This window comes from Phodopus roborovskii, unplaced genomic scaffold (assembly GCF_943737965.1).
Source record: "Phodopus roborovskii unplaced genomic scaffold, PHOROB, whole genome shotgun sequence".
NCBI classification, from domain to species: Eukaryota; Metazoa; Chordata; class Mammalia; order Rodentia; family Cricetidae; genus Phodopus; species Phodopus roborovskii.
Window position 1 is genome coordinate 36,083,594 of NW_026126409.1, and position 24,426 is coordinate 36,108,019.

The 24,426-nt window shown below is 40.7% G+C and overlaps 1 protein-coding gene and 1 non-coding gene across 2 annotated transcripts; one reads left to right on the forward strand and one right to left on the reverse strand.

Annotated features, from left to right (window-relative positions):
• The first annotated feature begins 3,537 nt into the window (after positions 1 to 3,537).
• On the forward strand, positions 3,538 to 3,674 carry LOC127220522 (small nucleolar RNA SNORA11). Its single transcript, XR_007834388.1, has one exon. It is a non-coding gene; the product is annotated as a small nucleolar RNA SNORA11 (small nucleolar RNA).
• A 9,178-nt stretch (positions 3,675 to 12,852) lies between these two features.
• Positions 12,853 to 16,680, reverse strand: Zfp42 (ZFP42 zinc finger protein). Its single transcript, XM_051182230.1, has 2 exons — positions 16,673 to 16,680; positions 12,853 to 13,847 (listed from the first exon to the last, which is right to left on the reverse strand). The coding sequence occupies exons 1-2, from the start codon at positions 16,678 to 16,680 to the stop codon at positions 12,860 to 12,862; spliced, it is 996 nt and encodes a 331-aa protein (XP_051038187.1). The 3' UTR covers positions 12,853 to 12,859.
• Between the last annotated feature and the right edge of the window lie 7,746 nt (positions 16,681 to 24,426).

Consider the following 24,426-nt stretch of genomic DNA (forward strand, 5'->3'; position numbering starts at 1 on the left):
ATAGGTCGACCACCATACCCATCTGAACTTCAGTGCTTACATTGTATGCCACACACTTTACAGGGAAAGTCATATCCTACACTCTACTTCAAGGAGAAATGATGTAGTCTCTTTGCTTTGGGGAAAAATTAACTCTATTTCTGTACAAACCTGGGTTATAGTTCATTGAAAGAATGCTCATTTACCCATCCCCTTCCTCTTTTTTTTTAAATTTTATTATTTTACATGTCGATCCCAGTCCCCCTTCCCTCCCTCTCTTCCTCCCTCCTTTTTACCCTCTCTGCCCTCTCACATGCACCCTAACCACCCTTCCCTCCCATCACTCCACCCCAATTCTATATGTAGGGGAATGCCATCCAGTTGGGGTCATGTAGATCTGACAGGTCATGTGAAGTAGGGACTAGGGCTTCTCTCCTGTCTCTAGATTAAGGCAGTTATCCCTCCATGGGGGATATGTTCGCAAAGTTCTTTTGTGCACCAGGGATACATCCTGGCTCCACTGTCTGAGGTCTCTTAGACTGCCCAGTCCCTCTGGCTGAGACCCATAATCAGGGGGGCCTGAGTCAGTCCCATGCTGGCTTCCCAGCTATCAGTCTGGGTGGCCTGTTAGCTCCTCCTTGTTCAGGTCAGCTGTCTCTATGTGTTTCTGCAGCCTGGTCTTGTCCTCTCCATCTGCATCTGGGTTCGAGTTGAACTCAGTGTTTATGTATGGGTGTTTGTTTCTGTTTCCAACAGGTATTAGTTGAGGGCTCCATGGATAAGTTAGTTGTTGATCTCACTATCTAGGCATCCCTTTCCTCTTTAAAAAACTCTTTGATTTCTTTTCCTGATCTAGGGTTTCCTGTATCCAGTTAGAACTTTACATGTATAACTTTGCCCTTTATCTTTGGAGGTTAGGGTGTCAAGTTGACCACTTTTTGATCTATTTAAATTTGATCATCTGTAACTGCGGAGTAGAGCAGACCATGCAGGTTGAGACTGCACCTCCTCTGAGCTCATGCTAATAAGTGATTCTCGAAAGTGCCCAGCTCTGCATTTTCCTTTAAGACTTACTCGGGACATTACCGGCTCCCCATATTTCTTTCGGAAGGACACAAAAGGGACATCATTATCCACTCCCCTATCTTTAAAAGTGAGAAGCATGTGTCCAATTAAACCTAGGGCTGCTTCTTCATTGTTCTGGATGAATAATTAACCTTTCTAAGTGCTGACATCAGGAAGCTCCCGAACCCTCTCCTTCTTCCAAGGGACTGATAAAAGAAAAAGTAGAACCGGTGCTTTTTAGCGTTTTCTTTTGAGGCACATATTTAATTTGTGAAAGATACTTAATAAGAAGATACGAGTGCCAAAATCTCAAATGTTGATCCAGTATTATCTTGTTTATTCTTCAGTGATAAGGATTTTATTATTAATTTGCTCTTCTTGGAAGTGATAATGTTCTCTAATGCAATCATTTGGAACAATATGGCCACCAATCTACTTTCATTAGTCACACGGGAACACTATAAATCAATTTATATGATCTTTGCAATTGGAATTTGCTGGATGCCAGCTGTGTTAATTTCTGTTAATTATCACCCTTTTAAATCTCATTCTTTCTGTAAGTAAAATATGCACTTTAGGATTTTTTTTAAATATAAATTGTCTGTTCATCCTCCTACATATGTACAAGGTTTTTGCCCCTCCAAGTTGATTTATAAGGTAACCTTGAAATAAGGAGATGCATTTAGTTGGCTATTGTTTTAATAAATGGCATGTCAGCTCCTTTAGTGCTATGGTTATTTCTTCAGCTAGAGAAGTTTCTAGAGAGCAGGCCTTTGAATCCCTAATTATTTCAGAGGCTCAGCTGGACATTCCTAATTATGCCCATCTTCCAGCAAGTACATACTCAACTGTGAGAGAGGGAAGAGCTTTGATTTGTCTCGAAGTTGTGATTTTTGTCAGACATACTAGTCAATTATGAGGCTGAAATGTAATGAGATCCCTTTATGTCACACCTGTTCAGGCACTATGCTCCTCTCTTGCTTATGCTTATTTTTCTGGAGTTAGATCGTCTTTGGAATTGGAATTTTGTTCTTCTCAGCTTCTTGGTCAAATTCATAAGATTTACTTTTCGTGGTGAGTTTTTTCACTTTCAACATACATGAAAAGATTCTTCTGATAAATTTTCTGGTTATTTCTCCTTTTCATTGCTCTTCTGCAGTCCTGATTTCTGTCGTAAGTGTATCCTAACCCATTATGTTACTGTCTTGGGATTTCTATTGTGGTGGAGACACTATGGCTACAGCAACTCTTATAAAGAAAATATTTAATTGGGGCTGCTTACAGTTTAGATATTTAGTTCATTATCATCATGGTGCAAAACATAGCAGCGTGCAGACACAGTGCTAGATAGAGAAGGAGTTGGAGGTAGCAGGAAGAGACAGTGAGCCACTGGACCTGGCTTGATTTTCTGCTATTTGAAAGCCAACCCTGTATGATATACTTCCTCTGAGGCCACACCTACTCCAACAAGGCCATAGGGCCACATCTTCTGAGCTTATGGGGCCATTATCATTCAAACCACCACAGGTACCCAGCTGAAAACTTCAAGATGCCACTCCCTATTTCCCTTCATTTCCCCTAGGCCGGATGACTGACCCAAGAATCACTTCATGCTTCTACCTCCTCCTTAGCTCTACAATAGCTACCTTTTTCAAACTTCTTGTATTTTTGTCTTTCAAGATGACTTTTCTCCAATCTTTTTTTCCCTCACTTTTACCCCCTACACACATATTTTCATAATTACATAATATTTATACAACATACAAATTTGCATTTATTGCTTATTTAATGAAATTTATTTTTTATTTTTTTATTTTTTTGAGATTTTATTTGTGTTTATGGGGATATCTGTCTATCATTTGTGTGCAGTCCCCATGAAGGCCTAAGGGGGTGTTAGATCTTCTAGACCTGGAGTTACAGATGGTGGTGAGTCCCATGGGAACTGAACTCAGGTGTCCTCTGGGTAGCCAGTGCTCTTAACCAATGAGCCTCATCTCTAACCCCTTAAACAGACAGAATTTTAATGTATTATTGGCCCAGTGGTGGTGGCACATTCTTTTAATCCCAGTTCTTGGGAGGCAGAGACAGTCTGATCTCTCAGTTTGAGGCCAGCCTGGTCTACAGAGCAAGTTCCAGGGCAGGCAGGGCTATACAAAGAAACCCTGTCTCATAAAAACAAAACCAAAAATACATTATCTAGACTGTCTCCCCACCATTTGTTCATTGGTTTTTATGAAACAGGGTCTCTCTATGAAGCCCAGCTTGGTCTCTAACTCAATATGCTACTACCCCAGACTCCCAAAACTAGTGTTATAGGTCTGTACTCAAATTAGGCTAATAATAATTTTAATAAGACATGAGGTTTGAAGAGAGACACATTTGTTCTTGTGGAGAGAATTGGGAGATGGATATAATCAATATTCATTGTATACATGAATGAATTTGTCAAAGAATAAACACAAAATGTAGTAATAATAATAAAAAGAAATACATGGGGGGTGGTCAGAGCAAGGGGCCTCTCAAGAACGGCTTCAATGTTTACCACACACCCAAGAGAAATCTGGGGCCATTGTAATGAGGGGCACAACACTGTGTCCTCTCTGCTCTCTGGGCACAGTTCCCCTACATGCTTGTCCTGGAACTAGCTCTGTAGAACAGGCTGGCCTTGAACTCACAGAGATCTGCCTCAGCATCCTGAGTGCTGGGGTTAAAGGCATGTAACCCCAATGCCCAGCTAATTACAAATTCTTAAAGCTGTCTTTGGCAATCTTGCTATTTTAGACGTGCCTGTTAGTACTCTGCATATATCTTGCAGCTCCCATGGTGTGTAAAGAATACATTCAGTGGCCTGGACAACTATTTAATCTATAGGTCCTCAAAGAGACAATGTATTTTCCTAGTTCAGAAGACACCTGTACATCAGGAAGACCAACTTGAAGTTCATTGCGATGTGTGGGACAGCGAGATGATTATCAAGCCTCTAAATGAGTGCTAATGTTCTTAAAACAATCAGTACCTGCCAGTGATGGCGGCTCACGACTTTAATCCTAGCACTCAGGAGGCACAGGCAGACGGATCTCTCTGTGAGTTTGAAGCCAGCCCAGTCTACAGAGTGAGTTCTAGGACAAGCTCCAAGGCTACCCCCATTTAAGGTCTAAATATGGCTGTCCATTTCAGAGTGCTACCATTTATTGGGAAAATATATATGGCAACTGAAGAGCCAACAGGATGTCACACATCTAGCTTATGACATAAGAAGCCACTGTACTGGCTGTAACAAGTAGTAGGGGAGGATATGATTTCTTCCTCATTTGGACAAACATTTGTTAGGGAATGCAAAATGGCTGCAACTGTGGTTTTGATGTGCATTTCTTGAATGATACAATCTTTTTTTGTGTCTACTGGCTATTTGTGTATCTTCTCTGGAGAAGTGTGTGCTTCAGCCTTATGACCATTTTAAGTTGGATTGTTTGTCCTCTGGTTGCTGTCTATCACTGACTTTGAGTTTAGGGCATCTGTTGTTTTTCTGTTTTTACTGCTGCTTGAAAATCTTTTCAGTTATGTCCAGCCAAGCATTTAAACACCCATTAATCATTTATTGTGTTCGTTCTTGATCTGCGCTGGAAAAATAAGGCCCAATAAGACTTGTCATCTCTCCTCTGGGTTATTGCAACAGCTGGTTGTTTTCCTTCCTGCTAATCCATCTTCAGTCTGGCTCTCAGATGACTTTTCTCAAAGGTGAATTTGATCATGTCACTTACTTGCTTAATCCCTCTCATGCTTACTTTCTTGACTAGGAGAGAAAGTTCTAGCCCTTTAAGATGGGTTATAAAAGCCCCTTTCCAGTCTCTAAAATGTTCTCTCTTATGTTTATTCTCCACTCACATGCTGGAGTTTTAAAGGTTTTCTACTTAAATATTCTAATACTTTTAATCCCATAGAGGAGTCCCAGAAGAAAGTCCATAAAGAATGTAGGACTAGAAACAGCTCACAGGTAGAATCTTTCCTAAAATGTGTAAGGCCCTGAACCTAATCTCAGCATCAATCCAGGCACAGTGGTACATGACTGTGATTGTGGTACTTAGGAGGCAGGAAAATCAGAAGTTGTAGGTCAATGTTGTCTAAACATCACATTCAATCAAGGTCAGCCCCAGCTATGTAAGTCTTGTGTACATTTATCTATATTTTGAGGCTGCTAAATTGCATGTATTGTCAGCACACAAGAATAAGTTAAGTCACATGATTTGTGGATATAAACTTTCCGAAAAGGAAAGAAACATACTGAGTGAACCAAGGGAAAAGTCAAAACACACACACACACACACACACACACACACACACACACACACACACACACAAATAAAAATGGTCTTAGAGAAAAGTGACTCACCAGTGCCTTTTGGTAAAATCCAATCCCGAAACAAGTGGCTCTATCTCAGCCCATGAGCTGAGGAAAACAAGTTATACTGTGTTTCTTTCTGCCCTGTAAGAGGCTCTTTAAATGTTCCCTTCTCATCTCAGTTTTACTAAGACATGTCGAAGATCTATGTGCTGTGGCTTGGGTCACAATGTTAAAGGGGAGCGTGACTTTTAAATTCAATGGTGATGGCAGCAGGAATGCTGGGAGTTCTCTGATGCAGAGAACTGAGCAAGCTCTCTGAAGAAATTGCTCCTTCCATGAGAAGATTATCACTGCACTAGCCTTGAGAGACAAGCCTCAGGTTTGGTAAAGGCAGTTACAGTTTTCCTTACACCATTTATCAAATACAACAGTCTTGCCAGTCTATTAAAAGGAACTCTCCAGTTTACTGTGTATGCCTCTGAAACTACATCACAAACATCATTTTAGAATTACAGTCAGCCCTCTATATCCATGGGAGTGCACCCAAGATTCAACAAAAACCTCAGGCCGGACATATTTTTCTAAAAACAAAAAACCAAAAACTGAAAACACTGGTGAAGCGCTTCTCTAGCATGAAGAATTCCTAGGTTCCAATCCAGGTGCACACAATACTAGGCATTCGAGAAGAGGAGGGAGGATTAGAAGCTAAAGGCCTTTTGCAGCTATATATTGATAGATTTTTTTTTCTTATTTTACATATCGATCCCAGTTCTCTCTCTCTTCCTTCCTCCCTACCTCTTTCCTTCCCTCCCATTGCCCCCACCCCCATTCCACAGGGAGGGGTCAACAAAATCTGTCAAGTCATTTGGAGTAGGGACTAGGCCCTTCCTCCTGCCTCTAGGTTAATGGAGTATCCCTCCATGGGGAATGTGTTCCCAATGTCTTTTCTTGCACCAGGGATACATCCTGGTTCCACTGTCAGAGGTCCCTTAGACTGCCCAGGTCTTCTGAGACCCATGTTCAGGGTGCCTGAATAGGTCCAATGCTGGTTTCCCAGCTATCAGTCTTGGGGACCATTAGCTCCTCCTTGTACGGGTCAGCTGTCTCTGTGGGTTTCTGTAGTCTGGTCTTGTCCTGCTTCTCTGCATCTGGATTCCAGTTCGGTTCAGTGTTTAGCTGTGGGTGTCTGCTAGAAATATCACAATGGATCAATCAGATTTGTTTCCCTGGTCAGAGTAGGCTACCTTGTGGGTTGGTCGTGAGTGAACTTCCCAAAATGGCTCCTTCACTAATGTTTGGCACCTTCATTAACTTATGGGTAGCCTCTCTGTCCTCTCCACTTACACATGATCTCTGTGTGTAGCTATTTTATTTTGTTCAAGATGTTATTCTTAGTGTTTCAAGTGAGAGTAGCTATTCAGGCTCATGTGAACTAAGGGTAGGTGGGGTGGCACAGATCTTACAGCATCACAAATAGTAGTAGTAATGATCCTAAACTGATGTGATGTAATAATTTATTAATACAATGTATGTGATTAAGCACATTGACATATCCAGATGTTCAACTCTTATTTGAAAAGTTGTTTAATCATGTCATTTGTGTCAGGGATAGTACACAGAACCCTGAAGATATTTAGCAACCATTCTACTATTGGGCTGTGCTTAGACCAAGACTTTTTTTTTTTTTTTTTTGGTGGAGTAAATGAGCCCAGAGCCTATGCAAGGCAGACAAGGTCTTTGCCACCCCACAGAAGTGTAAGTCTTTTGTTTAAAAAAAAAAAAAAAAAAAAAGACAAAGCCAGTCACTGGTGCTTCATGCCTTTAATGCCAGCATTCAGGAAGCATAGCCAGGTGGATCTCTGTGAGTTTGAGGCCAGCTTGGTCTACAAGAGTTAATTCCAGGACATCCTCCAAAGCTACAAAGAAACCCTGTCTCAAAAAAAAACAAAAACACAAAAAAGAAAACAAAAAACAGAACAAACAAAAAATCAAGACAAGGTCTAAGTTTCCCAGGTTAGCCTTGAATTCATGATCCTTCTGCCTCACCTTCCAGAAGAGCCTAGATTCAGGAATGGATTGTGGCCTCTCAAAATCTTAGGTTTCAATAGAAGGAATGGCAAAGAATTTGCTGCTATGTTTACTATAGCATGGGTGTTAAGTTCTAAAAACCACAGACTTGGCAAACCCCCAAAGCATTTCCATACACAAAAATTTCACCATGCTTAGTCCTCAGCAGTTTGTATATATACCAATTTTCTTAGAAAATAGGGTGTAATTACATAGTGTGCAGCATTTTGACATTTAATGGTGATGATTATCAAAATTCTTCCCAGTTTTATTACTTCTTTGATTCGTATATGTATTTTATGACCATCATTTTGAGTTGTAGGGAGCATGTCCTATGCTTTTTATGGCACACAACTATGATCTTAGGAGTGCTAAGAATAGTTTATTAATGCCCAGGGCATCATTGAAGCCTTCCTAATACCTTTGATTTACTAAAGTCACAAAAGTTATGTTAGCTTGTTTTATGGATATGACTTTAGCCATATGGTAAAGCAGGGCTCGGTACAGGTGTTCCTCATATCTGGTCCAATGACATCTAAGAAATTCAGCACTGGGGTCAACAGACAAAAGGAGCAAAAAAAAAAAAAAAAAAAAAAATCCTAATAAAACCCACATGCTAACCATTAGCGGTCACTTACCAAAGCTTGCTTAAACTCTTGTATTCTTAAAGCTAATTTCATCCAATTGCCTTTTAATTATAGTCTCTTACTCGGAGTTGCAAATATAATGGGTTTTTAATGTAACTTGCACTGTTCTGTGTCCAATGCAGGATGTAATCATGCAGTTTATTCAGTCAGAGTGAGTGCATGGGGTAATTACAACCCAAGAGCACACGGATGTCTGTGCATGCATACAACTGCAGAAGAGAGTAATATAGGAACCTGACAAGCAGGTTGTGTTGGTACATGGCAAGATTCAGGCCAGCCAGGGTTATAGAGTTAAACCCTGTCCCAAAAAAAGCCTCCTGAGATGGAACTGGGTTACATGTGCTACATAAAGTCATTCACCCTTTAAAAATCATCTGTATGAGTATGTGCACCACATTTGCAAGGTACTGAGGTCAGAGGGCACTGGGTCACCAGGAGAATCACAGGCAACTGTAAGCTGCCCAATGTGGGGGTTGGGTAAACAACCTGAGTTCCCCACAAAGAATACCAGCTTTTATGCTCTGAGCCAGCTCTCCAGCCCCAATGCATTAAGGGTTAGAGAAAGGACCAGCTTGTTCATCAATGACAACTCAGTTCATTAGCAAATAATCAATAATCCACCACAAAAAGGGACAACAGAAATGCAAATGAAAACCACAGGGAAGCCTGCTTACTTCCATAATCAGGACATTCTGTGGCTGAGGCAGGAGGATAACTGAGAATTCCAAACCAGATTAGATTGGACTATACAGTGACTTCCAGGCAAGCCTCAAATAAATTAAAAATTATAAAATCTAATAGCCAGACCTGGTGACACATACCTGTAGTCCCTGAACCTAGGAGATGGAGGCAGGTGTGCAGTTCAAACTTCTTGCCTACTTAAAAAGTGTGAGGCTGCTTAGGACTACATGAGACCCTGTCTCAAAAGATAAAACCACAGTGAGCATGGCCCACACCATTGAGGATGGCTTTTTTTTTTTTTTTTAAAGCCGAGGAGTAGAGGTGGTGCACACTTTTGAGTTCGAGGCCAGCCTCGTCTACAGAGTGAGTTCCAGCACAGCTAAGGCTATATAGAGATAAACCTATCGAAAGTAATAAAAATATTTAGATGATTTTAATTTATGCATGTTTTGTCATCACATGTGTGTGCACCATGTGCCTGGTGCCCTTGAAGTCAGCAGATGACAATGGAAACATGGAACTGGAGTTATGGCTGGTTGTGAGCCAACATGTGGGTTCTAAGACCAAATCTAGAGCCTCGACAAGAACAAGTGCCAAGAACATTGAGCCATGACAGGTGATAGGAAGCCAATAGAAAAGTAAACCTGGAACCCTTGAACTAGGGTGATGGTGATGCATGCCTTTAATTCCAACACTAAAAATGCAGAAGAAAGCAGATCTAAGGTCAGGTTGATCTACAGAGTGAATTCCAAGACAACCAGGGCTACACAGAGAAACCCCATCTTGAAAAACCAAAGCCAAGCTGGGTGATGGTGGCAGCACATGCCTTTAGTCCCAGCACTTGGGAAGCAGAGGCAGGCAGATCTCTGTGAGTTCGAGACCAGCCTGATCTACAAGAGCTGGTTCCAGGACAGCCTCCAAAGCCACTGAGAAACCCTGTCTTCAAAAACCAAAAAGAAAAAAAAAAAAAAAAAAGAAAAAAGAAAAAGAAAGAAAATGGAACACTTTGCAACTGTTGGGAATGTGGCAGAATCACTGGAAAATAGCTTGGAGGGTGCTCCAAAAAAATAAGTAGGAACAATATGTAACCCAACATCTCAGTCTTGTGATATCTAGATCCCCTTGCTTATTAAGGTTGTTCATAAAAGACAAGATGTGGAAGCAACACATACTAGAGTATTATCAGCATTTACAAAAGCATACAGCCCTTTGTAATGTGAAAGTCCAAAGGCCAGTATATTAAGAGAATAAAGCCAATACCACCAGCAAAATAGGCATTATGGTACAGCAAAGACAACTGAATACACAGAAATGTATATTTTTTCATCACAGAAATAAGGAGGCAGAGAAGGAAAGGAGTTGGCAAAATGAACTTTCAGTTCTGCAGGAAAGTCTGGCAATCTAACACGTCCATGCATGTCTATCATCCAGAAGTAGAAATGATTAAATGTTTGTTGCTCTTCTCAGCTTACTCCTTTTAGCTATGCTTGGATATGTTTCTTCCTATAGAGAACAATAACGTGAGAACTATGTGTGCATTCACATCTAAAACATTAGTGAAGGCCTGGAGAGATTACTCAGTGGTTCAGAGCACGGGTTGCTCTTCTAAAGGACCCGTGTTCGAGAACCAGCACCCACATAATAACCTTTTGTGTCTCTTGTTCTAGGAGATACAGGGGATGCTCCATTTCTAGCCTCTGTAGACACTACACTCACACAGTAGACAGACACACATGAGAGTGAAGAAACACCACACACTAAAAAACAATAAAACACTCAATGTCTAACCTCTTGTCTGTGTGTTTTCACTTTTCTACCCTTTTGTCAATCTATCTACATCTTTGGGTGGGAGTGGGGGATAATGAAATGTCAGGTAAGGTCCTGGTCCTACATCAGGACTTTCTAAGCCTCTTATAACTTCGATGACTTTTTCTCACAAAAGGAATAGAGTAGACCAGCCTCCATAAGGAGAGCCAATCTTATCCTTCTGGAGTGCTGAGTCTTAAGAGCTTGCACCCTAATCACTGTATCTTTTGTTTGGTCTTTAATCTTCACTCTGAAACTAAGAATCCATAAAGCATTGAGTCAGACGCAAGGCTGCAAAAGCAAACACCAGATAGACACGTGATCCATCACCTTGATTAAACTCCATCTTAAGTTCTCTATGCAGGTGTATGATTTAGAAGACTGAAATTTATGAATGGCTTTTGTACCCTAGTTTACTGGTATTAAGCCAGAGTTTCCAGACCTACATTCCTATACAAGTGATAGTGGAGCTGACTTACCAAATAAATACAACATAAACAGATAGTTCTTTAGTAACTCACATTGAAGTTCAACTGTAAACCCTGAATTTTAAAGCCTTTTTCTTTTAATTATGGCTTTTATTTAAAAAAAAAAATCAAGATTAATCTTCATTCGTGCATTTTTTTTCCCCCGTAAAAATGTGCTATAACTTCCACGGGTATGGTAAATTTTAAATCGAAGTGGTGTGTTTTACTGCCAAATAATCTAAATTGACTGGTGAGAGGGGTGCATTCAAAGAGTGATGGCTGCTTACTTTCTGGTCTGTAATAGTTCACTCTTCAATTATACAACTAATCTTTATTATAATACCCTTTCCTCCTTGTCCATATTTGGCCTTTTTGAAATCCTTTCCCAGCACACACATCAGTTTATCTCACCTATTTATTAAAAACAGTAAAACTCTTATCTATGGGTCCTGTCTAGATGTGACTCCTTTGCCACTTCCCTTTGTAGCTTTCTTTAAAAATATTTGCATCCCTTTCTATTGAGATCTAGTATGATTTAGGCAACTGGTTTTACTGAGTGGACAATTATGTTGTGAATTTGCTACAATTAAATATAACTCACTAATGTCCTTGGGAAATACTTCCAAACACACCTGCAAGCATTTCTGAAAGAACACTAGAAAATAAAACTTATTAGGTCAAGAGTACTGAACATGACAGGTGTTTATGGCACACGGCTTTAATCCCAACACTAGGGAGGCAGAGGCAGGTGGATCTCTCTCTGTGAGTTTGAAGCCAGCCTGATCTACAGAGTTAGTTCCAGGACAGGTTCCAAAACCACAGAGAAACTCTGCCTCGAGAAAAAAAAAAAAGGGGGGGGGGGGTCTGAACAGAACAGAAAACAGCAAGTGATGCAAGATGACATGGCTGGCACAGCAGGTAAACACACAGCAGATGTGACCTTGTGATTTGGAGGATTTGGAGCAGTAGTCTCCATAACTAGAAATTTCTGATATTTGAAGCACTCTGCTTTGGTCACGCTGGTGGTGGCCCTCAGAAATTTACTAGAACACTCTAACCTAACACGCTGGTATATCAATGTTAGTATGTTAGTGACTCTAACAGTTGTTGTATACCACCACAATCCACCCTTTGGCTGTATTAAAAAAAATAAATACTCCTTTTCTTCCTCTCCTTTTGACTGCCTTCCCAAGCTTGAGGTGGACCAGGCTGGCCTCAAACTAACAGATCTGCTGCAAGGGCTAGCATTAAAGGCACATGCCACCACGACCAGCTGTTACCTTTTCAATGCAGTCTTGCTTTTTCAGAAATTTAGCAAACTTTATTATATAACCACTCGCATTTAACTATGATTAATAGTTTGACACAAAAACATGTAACTCATTCATTTGTTGACTACTGCTGAAGTTTTCCATTCTTTAAGATTATCACATCTACCACAAAGTATTTTTAAATGTAAGAGCTAGGCAATTAGAAACTGCACAATTACAAAAAAAAAAATCAGTGATTTTCTATGAAGTATGCAAAAACCCCTCATCACATTCAATAATACAGCACATATATTAAAGATTATGCTTTTGAAGCAACTTCATAATTGACTTTACTGTTGGAACTATATCATAGAATATAAAAATGTTCTTAAGATGGTATAACGAAGCATAAAACAATAAGAGTATGCTTTCCAAGTTGCAAAATTATCTTAGCCTTGGCATCACACCCTATAAACAATAATCCACAAAGCACATATCCCTATTGACTCATCCACTAAGACTACTCATACTGAGGACAATCTCAGTCTTGGTTTTTCAGCGTTTCTGCCCCGCCTTTGTGTGGATTAGAATGTGAGTTTTCATGTTATTTGACTGAATAAAGCTCTTCTGGCAGCCGTCAAAGGGGCACGCAAAGCGCTTCTCACCAGTGTGGATGCGGGTATGTGTGCGCAAGTTGAAGTCGAGCGAGAAGCGTTTTCCACACCCTTCGAAGGTGCACTGAAATGGCTTCTCTCCATTATGAACCAGAAAATGTCGCTTGAGTTTCGAACTCTCTACAAAAGCTTTCCCACACTCAGCACACACGTGCAGACGGGGCCCGTGGACAAGCATGTGCTTCCTTAGGGCAGTTTTGTTCCTCAGCTTCTTCGTGCACCCAGTCTGAGGACACTTCAGCATTGACAGTGGAGCACAGTGTTCACCACCCTTCGGTTTCTCTCCAGTAGGTCCCGCAGGTTGCTTATGATCTGATAAATCAATTTCCGACGATATTTTTTCGACAGGAAGCTTCTCGCTAGTCACGTACTCGGAACATTCAAGAGCTGAGTTCGCTCCAACAAACTCTTGAGGCTGTTCTTGCTTAGCCTCTCTTTTCTCCTGCTTTGTCCCATCAGTCACATATTCCAAAGAACTTTCGAGAAGGGAACTCGTTCCAAGAACCTGGCGTGAAAGGTCTTGTTCGGCTTTCTCTAGGTTTTCGAAACATTTAAAAAGTAAATCCTCTTCCAAAATAGGTTCAGAAAACTCACCTCTAATGATGCACTCTATGTAACCTTCTGGGAAGTCATCTTCCTGAGTCTCGGGGCCTGTCTCACTGCACACATCTTCCTCTTGGATGGTGTCTTGAGTCACCTCCTCATGTTTTGGGTTCGCTCTGAGGGCTTTTCTGCCCAGGCCTTTCTGGCCACTTGTCTTTGCTATTTTCTTCATTAGCTTATGTTGTTTTGGCTGCTTCCTTCGTGAAAGAGGAATGTTAATCACTTCCAGGCAGCGCTGATCCAGAAGAGTCACCCTCAGGACACACCTGCCTTAGATAACAACTTGAAGTTAAAATGTATTCCAATACTACAGCTGCTGTGAGAACATGACTTTAGTAAATGGTATAGAGTGTGAGATGGCTCAGCAGGAAGTTGCCAGTCACTCACCAGAGTTTGATCCTGGAAAGCAAGTATTAGGAAGGAGCCAAACCCAACAGATCATCCTCTGATTTCCACAAGTGAGCTCTCTTTCTCTCTAAATAAAATTATGTATAACTTAAAAAAATGGTATACCACATATCATCTTGTTAGTAAGATGCTGACTAAAGAGTTTGAAAAACTCCTTCATGGTAAAAGCTGCGAAGAGATTAGGGATACAAGGGTCATACCTAAACATAATAAAGGCAACTTATGGCAAGCCAATAGCCAACAAATGAAGAGAAGCGCAAAAGCAATTCCACTGAAATCAGAAACAAGAAAGACAAGGCTGCCCACTTTCTCCATACCTATTCTATATTGTACTTGAAGTTCTAGCTAGAGCAATGAGACAACAAAGGAAGATCAAGGGGATACAAGTTGGAAAGGAAGAGGAGAGAGCATTATAGCATCATTATTTACATATGGTATGATAGTATACATAAACAACTAACCACCTTCAGCAAAGTAGCTGGATACCTAACTCAAAACAAAACAAAACAACAACAAAAAAAAAAAATCAGTAGCCCTCTTACATACAAATGACAAACTGAAATTAGGAACGCAACACCCTTCACAACAGCCATAGACAATATAAATTATCCTGGGATAACCTCAAGCAAGCAAGTGAAACACTTGTATGACAAAAAGCTCAAATCTTTTAAGTAACTGAAGATGTCAGAAGATGGTAAAGTCTCCCATACTCATAGATTGGTAGAATTAACACAGGAAAAAGTCATCTTACCAAAGGCAATCCACAGATTCAATGCAATTCCCAGTTAAAATCCCATCAAAATATGGAGTAAGGGGAACAGTCCTCCACTGCTGGAGAGAGTACAAACTTGTACAAGCACTAGAGGAAATCACTATGATTCTTCTTCAGAAAATTTGGTTGGAATTGATCTACCCAAAGACCCAGCTATACTACTTTTGGGCATATACCCACAGGATGCTCAACCATACCATACAGTTGCTCAACTATGTTCATAGCAGTTTTATTCATAACAGTCACAAACTAGAAATGACTTTGATAGCACTTAGCCTAAGAATGGATAAAGAAAATGTGGTACAATAAATAGAATATTACTCACCTGTCAAAAAATTGATAATACCTTTAATCCCACCACTCAAGAGGCAGCATTGTCTATAATCCCAGCACTTGAGAGGCAGAGAGGTCTTTGTGAGCTCAAGGCCATGGCCAACCTGGTAAACCCATTCCATGATAGCTAGAGCTGCTACATAAAAACTCTGTCTTACAAGACCATGCGGCAGAAACACATAGAGACAGCTGACCTGAACAAGGAGGAGCTAATGGCCACTAGACTGATAGCTGGGAAGCCAGCATGGGACTGACTCAGGCCCCCCTGAATATGGGTCTCAGCCAGAAGGACTGAGCAGTCTAAGAGACCTCAGACAGTGGAGCCAGGATGTATCCCTGGTGCACAAAAGGACTTTGCGAACATATCCGCCATGGAGGGATTAACTGCCTTAATCTAGAGACAGGAGAGAAGCCCTAGTCCCTACTTCACAGGACCTGTCAGATATATATGACCCTAACTGGATGGCATTCCCCTACATATGGAATTGGGGTGGGGGGGATGGGAGGGGAGGGTGTTTAGAGTGCATGTGAGAGGGCAGAGAGGGTAAAAGGGAAGGAAGGAGGGAGGGAGGGATGGAGGGAGGGAGGGAGAGGGAACTGGGATCCACATGTAAAATAAATTAAATTTTAAAAAATGCTTTGACTCCAAAATTTCAGTTCAAGGACAAGTTACTGGGGAAAAGGACTTCTATATTTGTTTCCACAGAAAATGCAAAGATGTGGAATCCTTCCAGACTAATGTGGTTTGATCACGCCAGACCTCCTGAAACAGAGTACAAGGTGATCCTACATTCAAAACAGCTGGACAAAACAGCCCTACAGACTACAGCCAGGATATCTGAATCTTCTTAGAATCCCCCATGACAGCGCCCCTTACCAGCAGGAAGTAGTTTGGAAAGACGCCCAAATTCCCAAATATTGTGTATAAATGTTTGTTTTCATTTAATTGGACTTTGTTATATAAAATTAAATAAAATAATAAAAAAAGAATATGTAATCTACCTTCTAACTTGTTATTATATTTGTGTTTTCACATTGTTGAATATATTAAAGCTTTTCTGAAAAAAAAAAAAAAAAAAAAAAAAAAACTCTGTCTTAAAAAACCAAAACCAAAATCAAACCAAAACAACAACAAAAATAAAGACACCATGAAGTTTTCAGGCAAATGGATGAAACTAGAAAAAAAAAAAAATCCTGAGTGAGGTAACCTAGACCTAGAAAGACAAACATGGTACCAATGCACGCACACATTAATGGATGTTAGCTATAAAATAAATGATGATGCTACAACCCACAGACACAGAGAAGGCAACGAGGAGGGCTCAAGTAAGGGGCGGATGCATGGATCTCCCTGGGAAGGGAAAAGAGAATAGATTTTTTGGGTAGAGTGGGAGTGGATGGGGAAACAGGAGGGATTGGATGGGGGAAGGAGGGATGGAGGGAGAGTACTGGGAGAGACATCTGGAATTGGGGGTCATTGCAGGATTGGTGTGGAAATCTAGTGCAGTGTAAACTCATTGGAATTTACAAAGGCGACCCTATTGAGTACTCTTAGTAATGGGGGATATGGCATCTGACCTGGCCATCTTCTATAACCAGGCAAGGCTTCTAATGGTGGGACAGGACACCAACCTAGTCACAAAACCTGTTACCTACAACCTGTCCTACTTGCAAAATATGCTGAGAAAATGGTGGCTCAAAACTTATGGGAGTCACCAATCAATGACTGGTCTAACTTTTAGCCCATGTCTGACATGGCCTGGATGGCCAGGAACCAGAAGTTCGATAGTCCAGAGGATCTAGGCCAGAAACAAACATGACTGGGAAAAGACAATGAAATGATTTTTAATGATAGTCTGCTATACTTATACATGCCTAGCCCAATTGTCAGAGAGGCTTCCTCTGGCGGCCAATGAGAGAAGATGCAGACACCCACTCCCAATCATTAGGGGAAGTTCCAGGAACCCTTCGGAACAGGAGGAGCAAGGACTATGGAGCCATAAGGGTTGAGGATACCCGGAGAACCAGGCCCATGAAATCAACTAAGCACAGCTCATAGGGTTCAGAGACGCAATTGAAAATTACAGAGCCTATGTGGGTCTGACCTAGATCCTCTGCATATATGTTATGGTTGTTTACCTTGGTTTTTGTTTTTGTGTGGGACTCTGGGGGGGGGATTCTTGACTCTTTTTCCTACTCTTGGGACACTTTTCCTCCTACTGGGTTGCCTAGACCATCCTCAATGAGGGTTTGAATCTTGTTATGCCATGTTTGGTTGATATCCCTGGGAAGCCTGCTCTTTTCTGAAGGGAAAGGGAGGAGCAGGGGATCTGGAGGGGGTGCTTTGGCAGAGGGACTTAGAGGAATGGAGGAAGAACAAACTGGGGTTGGGATGTATTGTATGAGAAAAGAATAAAAAGAAAAAAAGGTGTACAACTCACTTTGTAAAAAACAATAACTAACTTACACTAACATCTTAAGACTAAATAAAAAAGAATCGTGACCCTGAACACACCTGCACAACTGGAACTCTCCAGTGGACCACATGACCTCATGGCTAGCACTGACTAAACACTCAGTGTGATGCCACCCCTGCTCTAGAGTATACATTGCTCATGATACATCAGTAAATAAACACACACACACACACACACACACACACACAATCTATGCCTTTATGGCACAGAATCTTCATAAGCATATAAAGTAACAAATATGGACTGGGAATAGGGATGGTAGAATGCTCATCTAGAGTGCACAAGCCCTGGGTACAATGCCCAGCATAGAACCAAAGGACGAAGGTCCTTTGTAACCCTAGCACTTGGAAGGTAAAGGTAGGGTCCCAGAAATTCAAGGTCATCGTTGATTACATAGTTAGAGCCCAATCTGGGCTACATGAAACCCTGCCTCAAAAATGCATAAAAATAAGTTGCAAAGAATGATATAAAAATACTAATAAGGGCACTTGCAGAAAGTTTAAATTTGCAATTTTAAACAGAGTACTTATGCAAGCAAACCTATTTGGTCAGTTGCAGTTGATGAGAAACTGGCAGCAATGAAGCGAGGCAGTACTACTTTCTTTCATATGTAAGAGCTGTGAAAGGGAAATGAATGAGGCTTGTAAGGTACATGCCACAGTCCATGGCCACAGTAAATGCTTGGCTTGCACTAGAGTTAGTGCCATTTTATTTCTTTACCTATTCTATACTGGCTCCTGCTGCTTTAAGTGGGGTAGGAGCAGTAACTGTTATTAGTGTTGTTATTATTATTATTTAGTACAGAGCCAGATATAGGCTTGATAGGCCCCATGTGTCAGTCTAAACTATTGAGCCTTGTTGAAGTGAGAAGCAATTGCAGTGAGCAAAAGGAATGAGGATGTTGTTACAATAAAATAGGGAGAGGCAAGATTTCAGTCCTGGACTTTAGTTTGCTGACCTATTTTCTAGAAGAGTCTCTGGGATCCAACAAATAAATAAATACATAATACACACATACATCTATGGAATTCCATATCTTGTGAATTTAAGGCACAATAAAGTCACGGTGTAATAATTTGGCTCTCCATTTTCTCATTATTTAAAAAACAAACCAAAAACCAAGAACAACAAAACCAAATCTAAAAAGTGAGACCATTTAAAGTTGCAACATGTTATTGCTGTGTTTCTGCCTTTTGCTTAATGTTTAAATTATGTGCCTGATAAAAAGATGTCTTTATTGTTCTGATGTCTTGCTTTAAGAACAGAAATTAAATGCTCTTTTAAGTAAGAGCAAATGTGAAAGCTGCAGGATGATTATTAGCAGCTTAAAACCACTTTGAAATGGCCATATTAAAAACAAAGAAACAAACAAAAAACCCACCTTCAACTGCTAGGGCAAGAAAGAGCACACCACCATCTATTCTTTATGTCACTAAAACTGCTCATGATTGAGAAAGGCCTTATCCAAAAATATTTAACGAAAGTGTGCCACAGCCATACCTATGATGGTATACAAAAGCTGTTCTCTCAGTAAGTTCATCTAAGATAACTACAGCTTGATTTGATTCTCTTATCTCCAAGCCTATCTCTTGCCATTCTATTTCTCCTAGTCCTCCCTTACTTAGTTTACTAACAGGCAGTTAATCAGAAAATGCTTATCAATTCTCCTATGATTAAACCCAGCAGGAGTCAGTCCAATAACCACATATTAAGGTCAACACCCAAGAAAGAACATGTCTGAAAACATGAAGTTATATGTGTAGGGGAAAATGACTAACATTCTAAGCATGTGCAGGTGAGGTCTAGTGGTGTTTCTAAACTGCCAACTAGGAGATGGGGCTAAAATATTCACATTGATCCTGTTGAGGTTGTCCTCCAAACACTCAGAATCAGTCATTCTCAGATATGAATTTTGACATAAAGCCTCATGTCAATAGTCCTCTGCTATATGACTCTAAGCTACAGGAGTCTAAGAAAATAAAACAAAACAAAAAACCAAATTCAATAGAGCTGGCTGGCAAGAAAGCTCTGTAGGAAAAATCACTTGCTCCCAGTGACATTTGGTAGAGAATGGACTCTTGACTTTCACTTGCACCTGAATACACTAAACACACACACACACACACACACACACACACACACACACACACACACACCATAAAATATAAAAATAAAAGGAGAGAAACTTCAAAATAGAAACTAAAAATATTCCTTTGTAGCTTATGAGTCCTGGAGTAGTTATTCCCATTTACTATGCAAAGCTCTGAAAGCAAGCATGCTCACAGAACTTGCACACAAACAAGAATTGGATTCTGTCTCTACCATGACCTGCCTAGTGTATGGAGGCAAGGCAGACACCAAGACTGTTTGTCACCCATGTGCTGAGAGGAGTGGGCTGGCTGGACATTTCTGCTAGGCTGGCCAAGAGGGGCAAAGCCAAAGCCAGATGGCAGTCAGACAGGTACTTTACCCACACATCACTTTTTTCTTTCTAAGACAGGGTCTTATTTTTTCTAGGTTAGCCTTAGTCTTACTATGCAGCCAAGGATGAACAGGAATCTTCTCCCAATCTTCTGGAGTGCTGGGGTGATATCACAGGCTATGTCACCTGGCACTTTTAATCTCCCAATTTTAATCAATCAACCATAATAAATTCTCCCAAGAATAAGGTACCCCACTATTCCACTGCATATTCTTCTCTCTCATTAACACACCACTGACTATTTACAGCCACTGTTAGCATGTGGGATCACACCCATCTATATATACTTCAGATCTCTCCTTAAACGGATTTCTCAGAGTTCCCCCAGATGTATTTAGATTCCACACTAAATGTTCCCCGGCTTCTTATGCTACACGTAAGAATAGTTCTTGGGCCAGAGAGATAGCTCAGCGATTATGAGCACTGACTGCTTTTCCAGAGGACCTGCGTCCCACCTCTATCCCCAACACATGGTGGTCACAACCATCTGTAACTCTAGTTTCAGGGGATCTGATACCTTCTCACCAGTGCACATAAAATGAAATTAAACAAATTAAAAAACAAAGAGCAGTTTGGGTATTATGTGTAAAATAGTTTAGTCGTACCTGCTGGTGGACATTCATACTATCAAGAGCAAAAGCCTCTGTCTTTGTGTCCTGGCTTAGTCCATTTCTCTATTGGAATGAGTTTATGAATATGCATTAGTTATAGTTCTGGTGAGGCCTGATTCAGATACCTTCAAAAAATTAATTTATACTAAGCATTTATTCACAACTTTAGACTTAATGAAAAAATTTCAGTAGCTGCTTGCAAATGCTATTTAGATAGAATACTTCCTAACAAATCAAAGCCGAAGAGACACATTTATGAATATATCACCATCTAAATCAATATAGCATTTTCTTTTCTTCATTAGGTTTTTTATCAGATATTTGAGCATTATGCTATCCCCTACCCAACATGCAACCTTGTGAGAATGGCAAATAAAGTTACGATGATTTTTTATGCTGTTACTGTGTTGTGAAGACTGACGTGAACTCCATCTCCTGCCCTTGCTCTCCAAACTCTGGGATTACAGACACTTGCCACCAAGCATGTGGTTTAATAGCTTCTAATTGGTCAAAATAATCATACAAGAAAAAAAAATCAAATACAGATAAAGACAAAAAAATCCAATGGCATGGGTAAAACTAATGTTTCATTTCCCAAATGAAAGTACTTCAATCATCTGACATTGTTTTAGGGGTTCTGTATAAAGAATGAAAAATATCCAAACTCCCCAGTTATCACAGAGACATGCTTTCACAATGTGGCGAACACAAAGAGCAAACAGTAAATCAACAGAATAGTTTCTGATAGAGAAAAGTACTCGGGGAAATAGTCGACTGTGAGAGACCGCGGACGGAGGGGAAGCCATCTTCCTAAGATCCATCTAGGAAAGCCTCCAAAAAACAAAAACAACAACAACAAAGTGCCAGTTCCCTGCGAGAGAGGAGAGAATAGATCTCCCAAACAACCCACTTTAGTGAGCAATGTAAAAAGTGATTTCATTCCGGAGTCAGGAAATAAAGTAATCTAGGAAGAAGGTTTAAGTACGGAAGGAAGCCATGTTTACCACAGGAAGAAGCCATATTTACCACAGATGCCGTAACCCGCTCTCTTGTTTCTTCTCCCCTCTTTGGTTTTTCTGTATAGCCCTGGCTGTCCTGGAACTCCTGGTCCTAGACCAGCCTGTCCTAGACCAGCCTGGCCACAAACTCACAGAGATCCGTCTGTCTCTGTCTCCCGCGTGCTGGGATTAAAGCCTTGCGCCACCACCGCTTGGTGCTTGGCTGAAGCAAGTGATTCTTATAAAACAGGGACAGATGTGGTGGTCAGAGTTCCGGCGCAGAGGAGGCTGGGAAGTCCTTTGCTTTGAATTTCAACAACAAAGGAAACCCCTACAAGGAGCAGCAGGCTCTAGTTTACACAAGAGTGAAAGGAGAACTTGTAATTTGAGAATCAAGATCTGGATTGCTGAGAATGGGAAAACAGGGGAAGCTCCTTCCAGCTTGCTGTTGGAAACTTCCTCCAGCTTGCTGTGAGGAAACTGGAAAACCAGCTAAGGAAAACAATAAAGCTGTCCTATTTTCTTTTCATGGACTAGTCTAGCGAAATTTACAGAGATAAGTGGAGTGGGAAATGTAGGTGCCCTGTTACCACGATAATTTTGTTTTGTTTTGTATTGTTTTTCTCTTTTGAGACAGGGTTTCTCTGTGGATTTGGAGCCTGTCCTGAAACTCACTCTGTAGACCAGGCTGGGCTCAAACTCAGAGATCTGCCTGCCTCTGCCTCACAAGTGCCGTAACTAAAAAGGCATGCACCACCCATCGCCCGGTTAACTTAAATATTCTAATATAATGTATTTCGATGAAATACAGCACATGAAATTTTGAAGCAAAATTTAAAGCACAATTCCAATCAGAATTCTGCTTTCTTGAATGTGTATCTACTTTGCTCCTGAAACTGCTTTGAGAGTTGGTGGCCACTGGTTCAAGGTAGTCAGCGATCAATGCAATCCGGAAGCTAGAACCATTTTAGATACCAAGCCTCGCAAAAAGTCTACATTTGTGGTTTTCAAGTCCTTCCCTCTTCCCTCTCTCTCCTCACTGAAAACAAACGTTTTACAAACAAACAAAAAGACCAAAAAACCCATCCCTAACATGAAGCAAGACTTACCCAATCTCCCTTGGATGTGCTCTGTTATTTCCTATTCCGCTTTCTTTCTGAAACCCCAAAATGAAATTGTCACTCGTACTCAGAGCAGCAGTAGAAATCTCTGCGACCTCGACCTCAGTTACTTGGACCTCTCTGGTTTCAGATGGTCAAGCTCTGTTCTGGCCACACCTAGACAGTGACTTATTCGACTTATTTGTCCTGCTACTGAATTCCCAAGAAGAGCTCCAGGTGGAAGTGGGTGTGGCGTTGGGCGTGTCCCTGGGATTGAAGGTGGACTGTGGGTGTCCCTGGCTTAGGGGTGGGGTCTGGGACCTTGGGGCTGAGGCTGCTCCAGAGCCACACAGGCAAATGACTCTTACGGCACAGTAAATTCTCAGTACCAGTCTATGAACCCATGACATACATGTAACCAAATTTATGGTTTTATTACTGGATGGAAAGAAAACCAAGCAGAGAATGCAGTTTCTACCTCCTAGACACACAGTGAAAACTTTCTTTGCACTTTCATTCCTTCTCCTCTCTCGATCCAGGACTTCCCCCACCCCTTTAGCCGCCTGAATAATTTCAGCCCTCAATGTGACTGTTGGAAAACACTCAAAGCAACAAATTTCACTTTGAGAGCATGGATCAAGCAGCATTCACCACTGACTATGTATGGTCTAGTGAAATTTAATGGTTTGTATAAATATACCAGCACCATTAAAACAAAAACCAAAATCAATATTTAAGAACCTCTTACATTTAATTGAACCTGAAACTTTTCTGTAATTTACTTATCAGGAGGAATCAGTCATTTATTCTAGTTTCCTTGCTTCTTTTTGAGTAAAATTTAATTGTTAGACTGAAAAGGGAAATTTTTGGACTGATGAAACAGATTCTTACTCTATGACTGCTTTTCTACTAAATGCCCCTCATCCATCTGAGTGGAAGTTGAATAAACCTTCCCTATTAGCTTCCTTCTCCCAGGAACAGGTACTTTGAGTTTAATTTCTGGTTTCTATTGTATTTCTTGTTTTTTTAGAAAATGTGCAAGCAAATTCTCAAGTTCTCAGACCAAGTTTGCATCAATCTCTCTCTCTCTCTCTCTCTCTCTCTCTCTCTCTCTCTCTCTCTCTTTCTCTCTCTCTGTGTGTGTGTGTGTGTGTGTTCATACGATTAAAAAAGTTAGTAGTTGAAACCAGCCTTGGTTACAAATGAGTGCCTATTTCAATATTTCCACTTTCGATTACAGTTTAGGTTTGAATAATAAATACAGAATCTTTCAGAGCCAGAGCCACAACCTTTTCTCATCAAGTCCTTACCCTCAGCTGTAAGACACTGAACAAAGTATAGATTATTGTGTAACCACCCTTTGCAGTATTTTGTTGGCCCTGTAGTTTATATCAGGGTGAGGCTGTGGCTAGGGACCCACAGATAGTACCTGAGGACATTATGCCATTCCAATCCATACTCCACCACAGACATTGGTTATTTTTGATCCCAGTATAATTTAGCTTTCCTTTCCAAGTCCCTCTCCACATCTCAGAGTAACATTAATTGAATGAACTAAACTTGCATCACATAAACTTTTTTAATTAGAACACAGAAGAAAAGTCTTTTGAAGTTCTACCCACAAAAGGGGAGTACGTTAAATAAGAATTTTTCCAGGTTTGGTG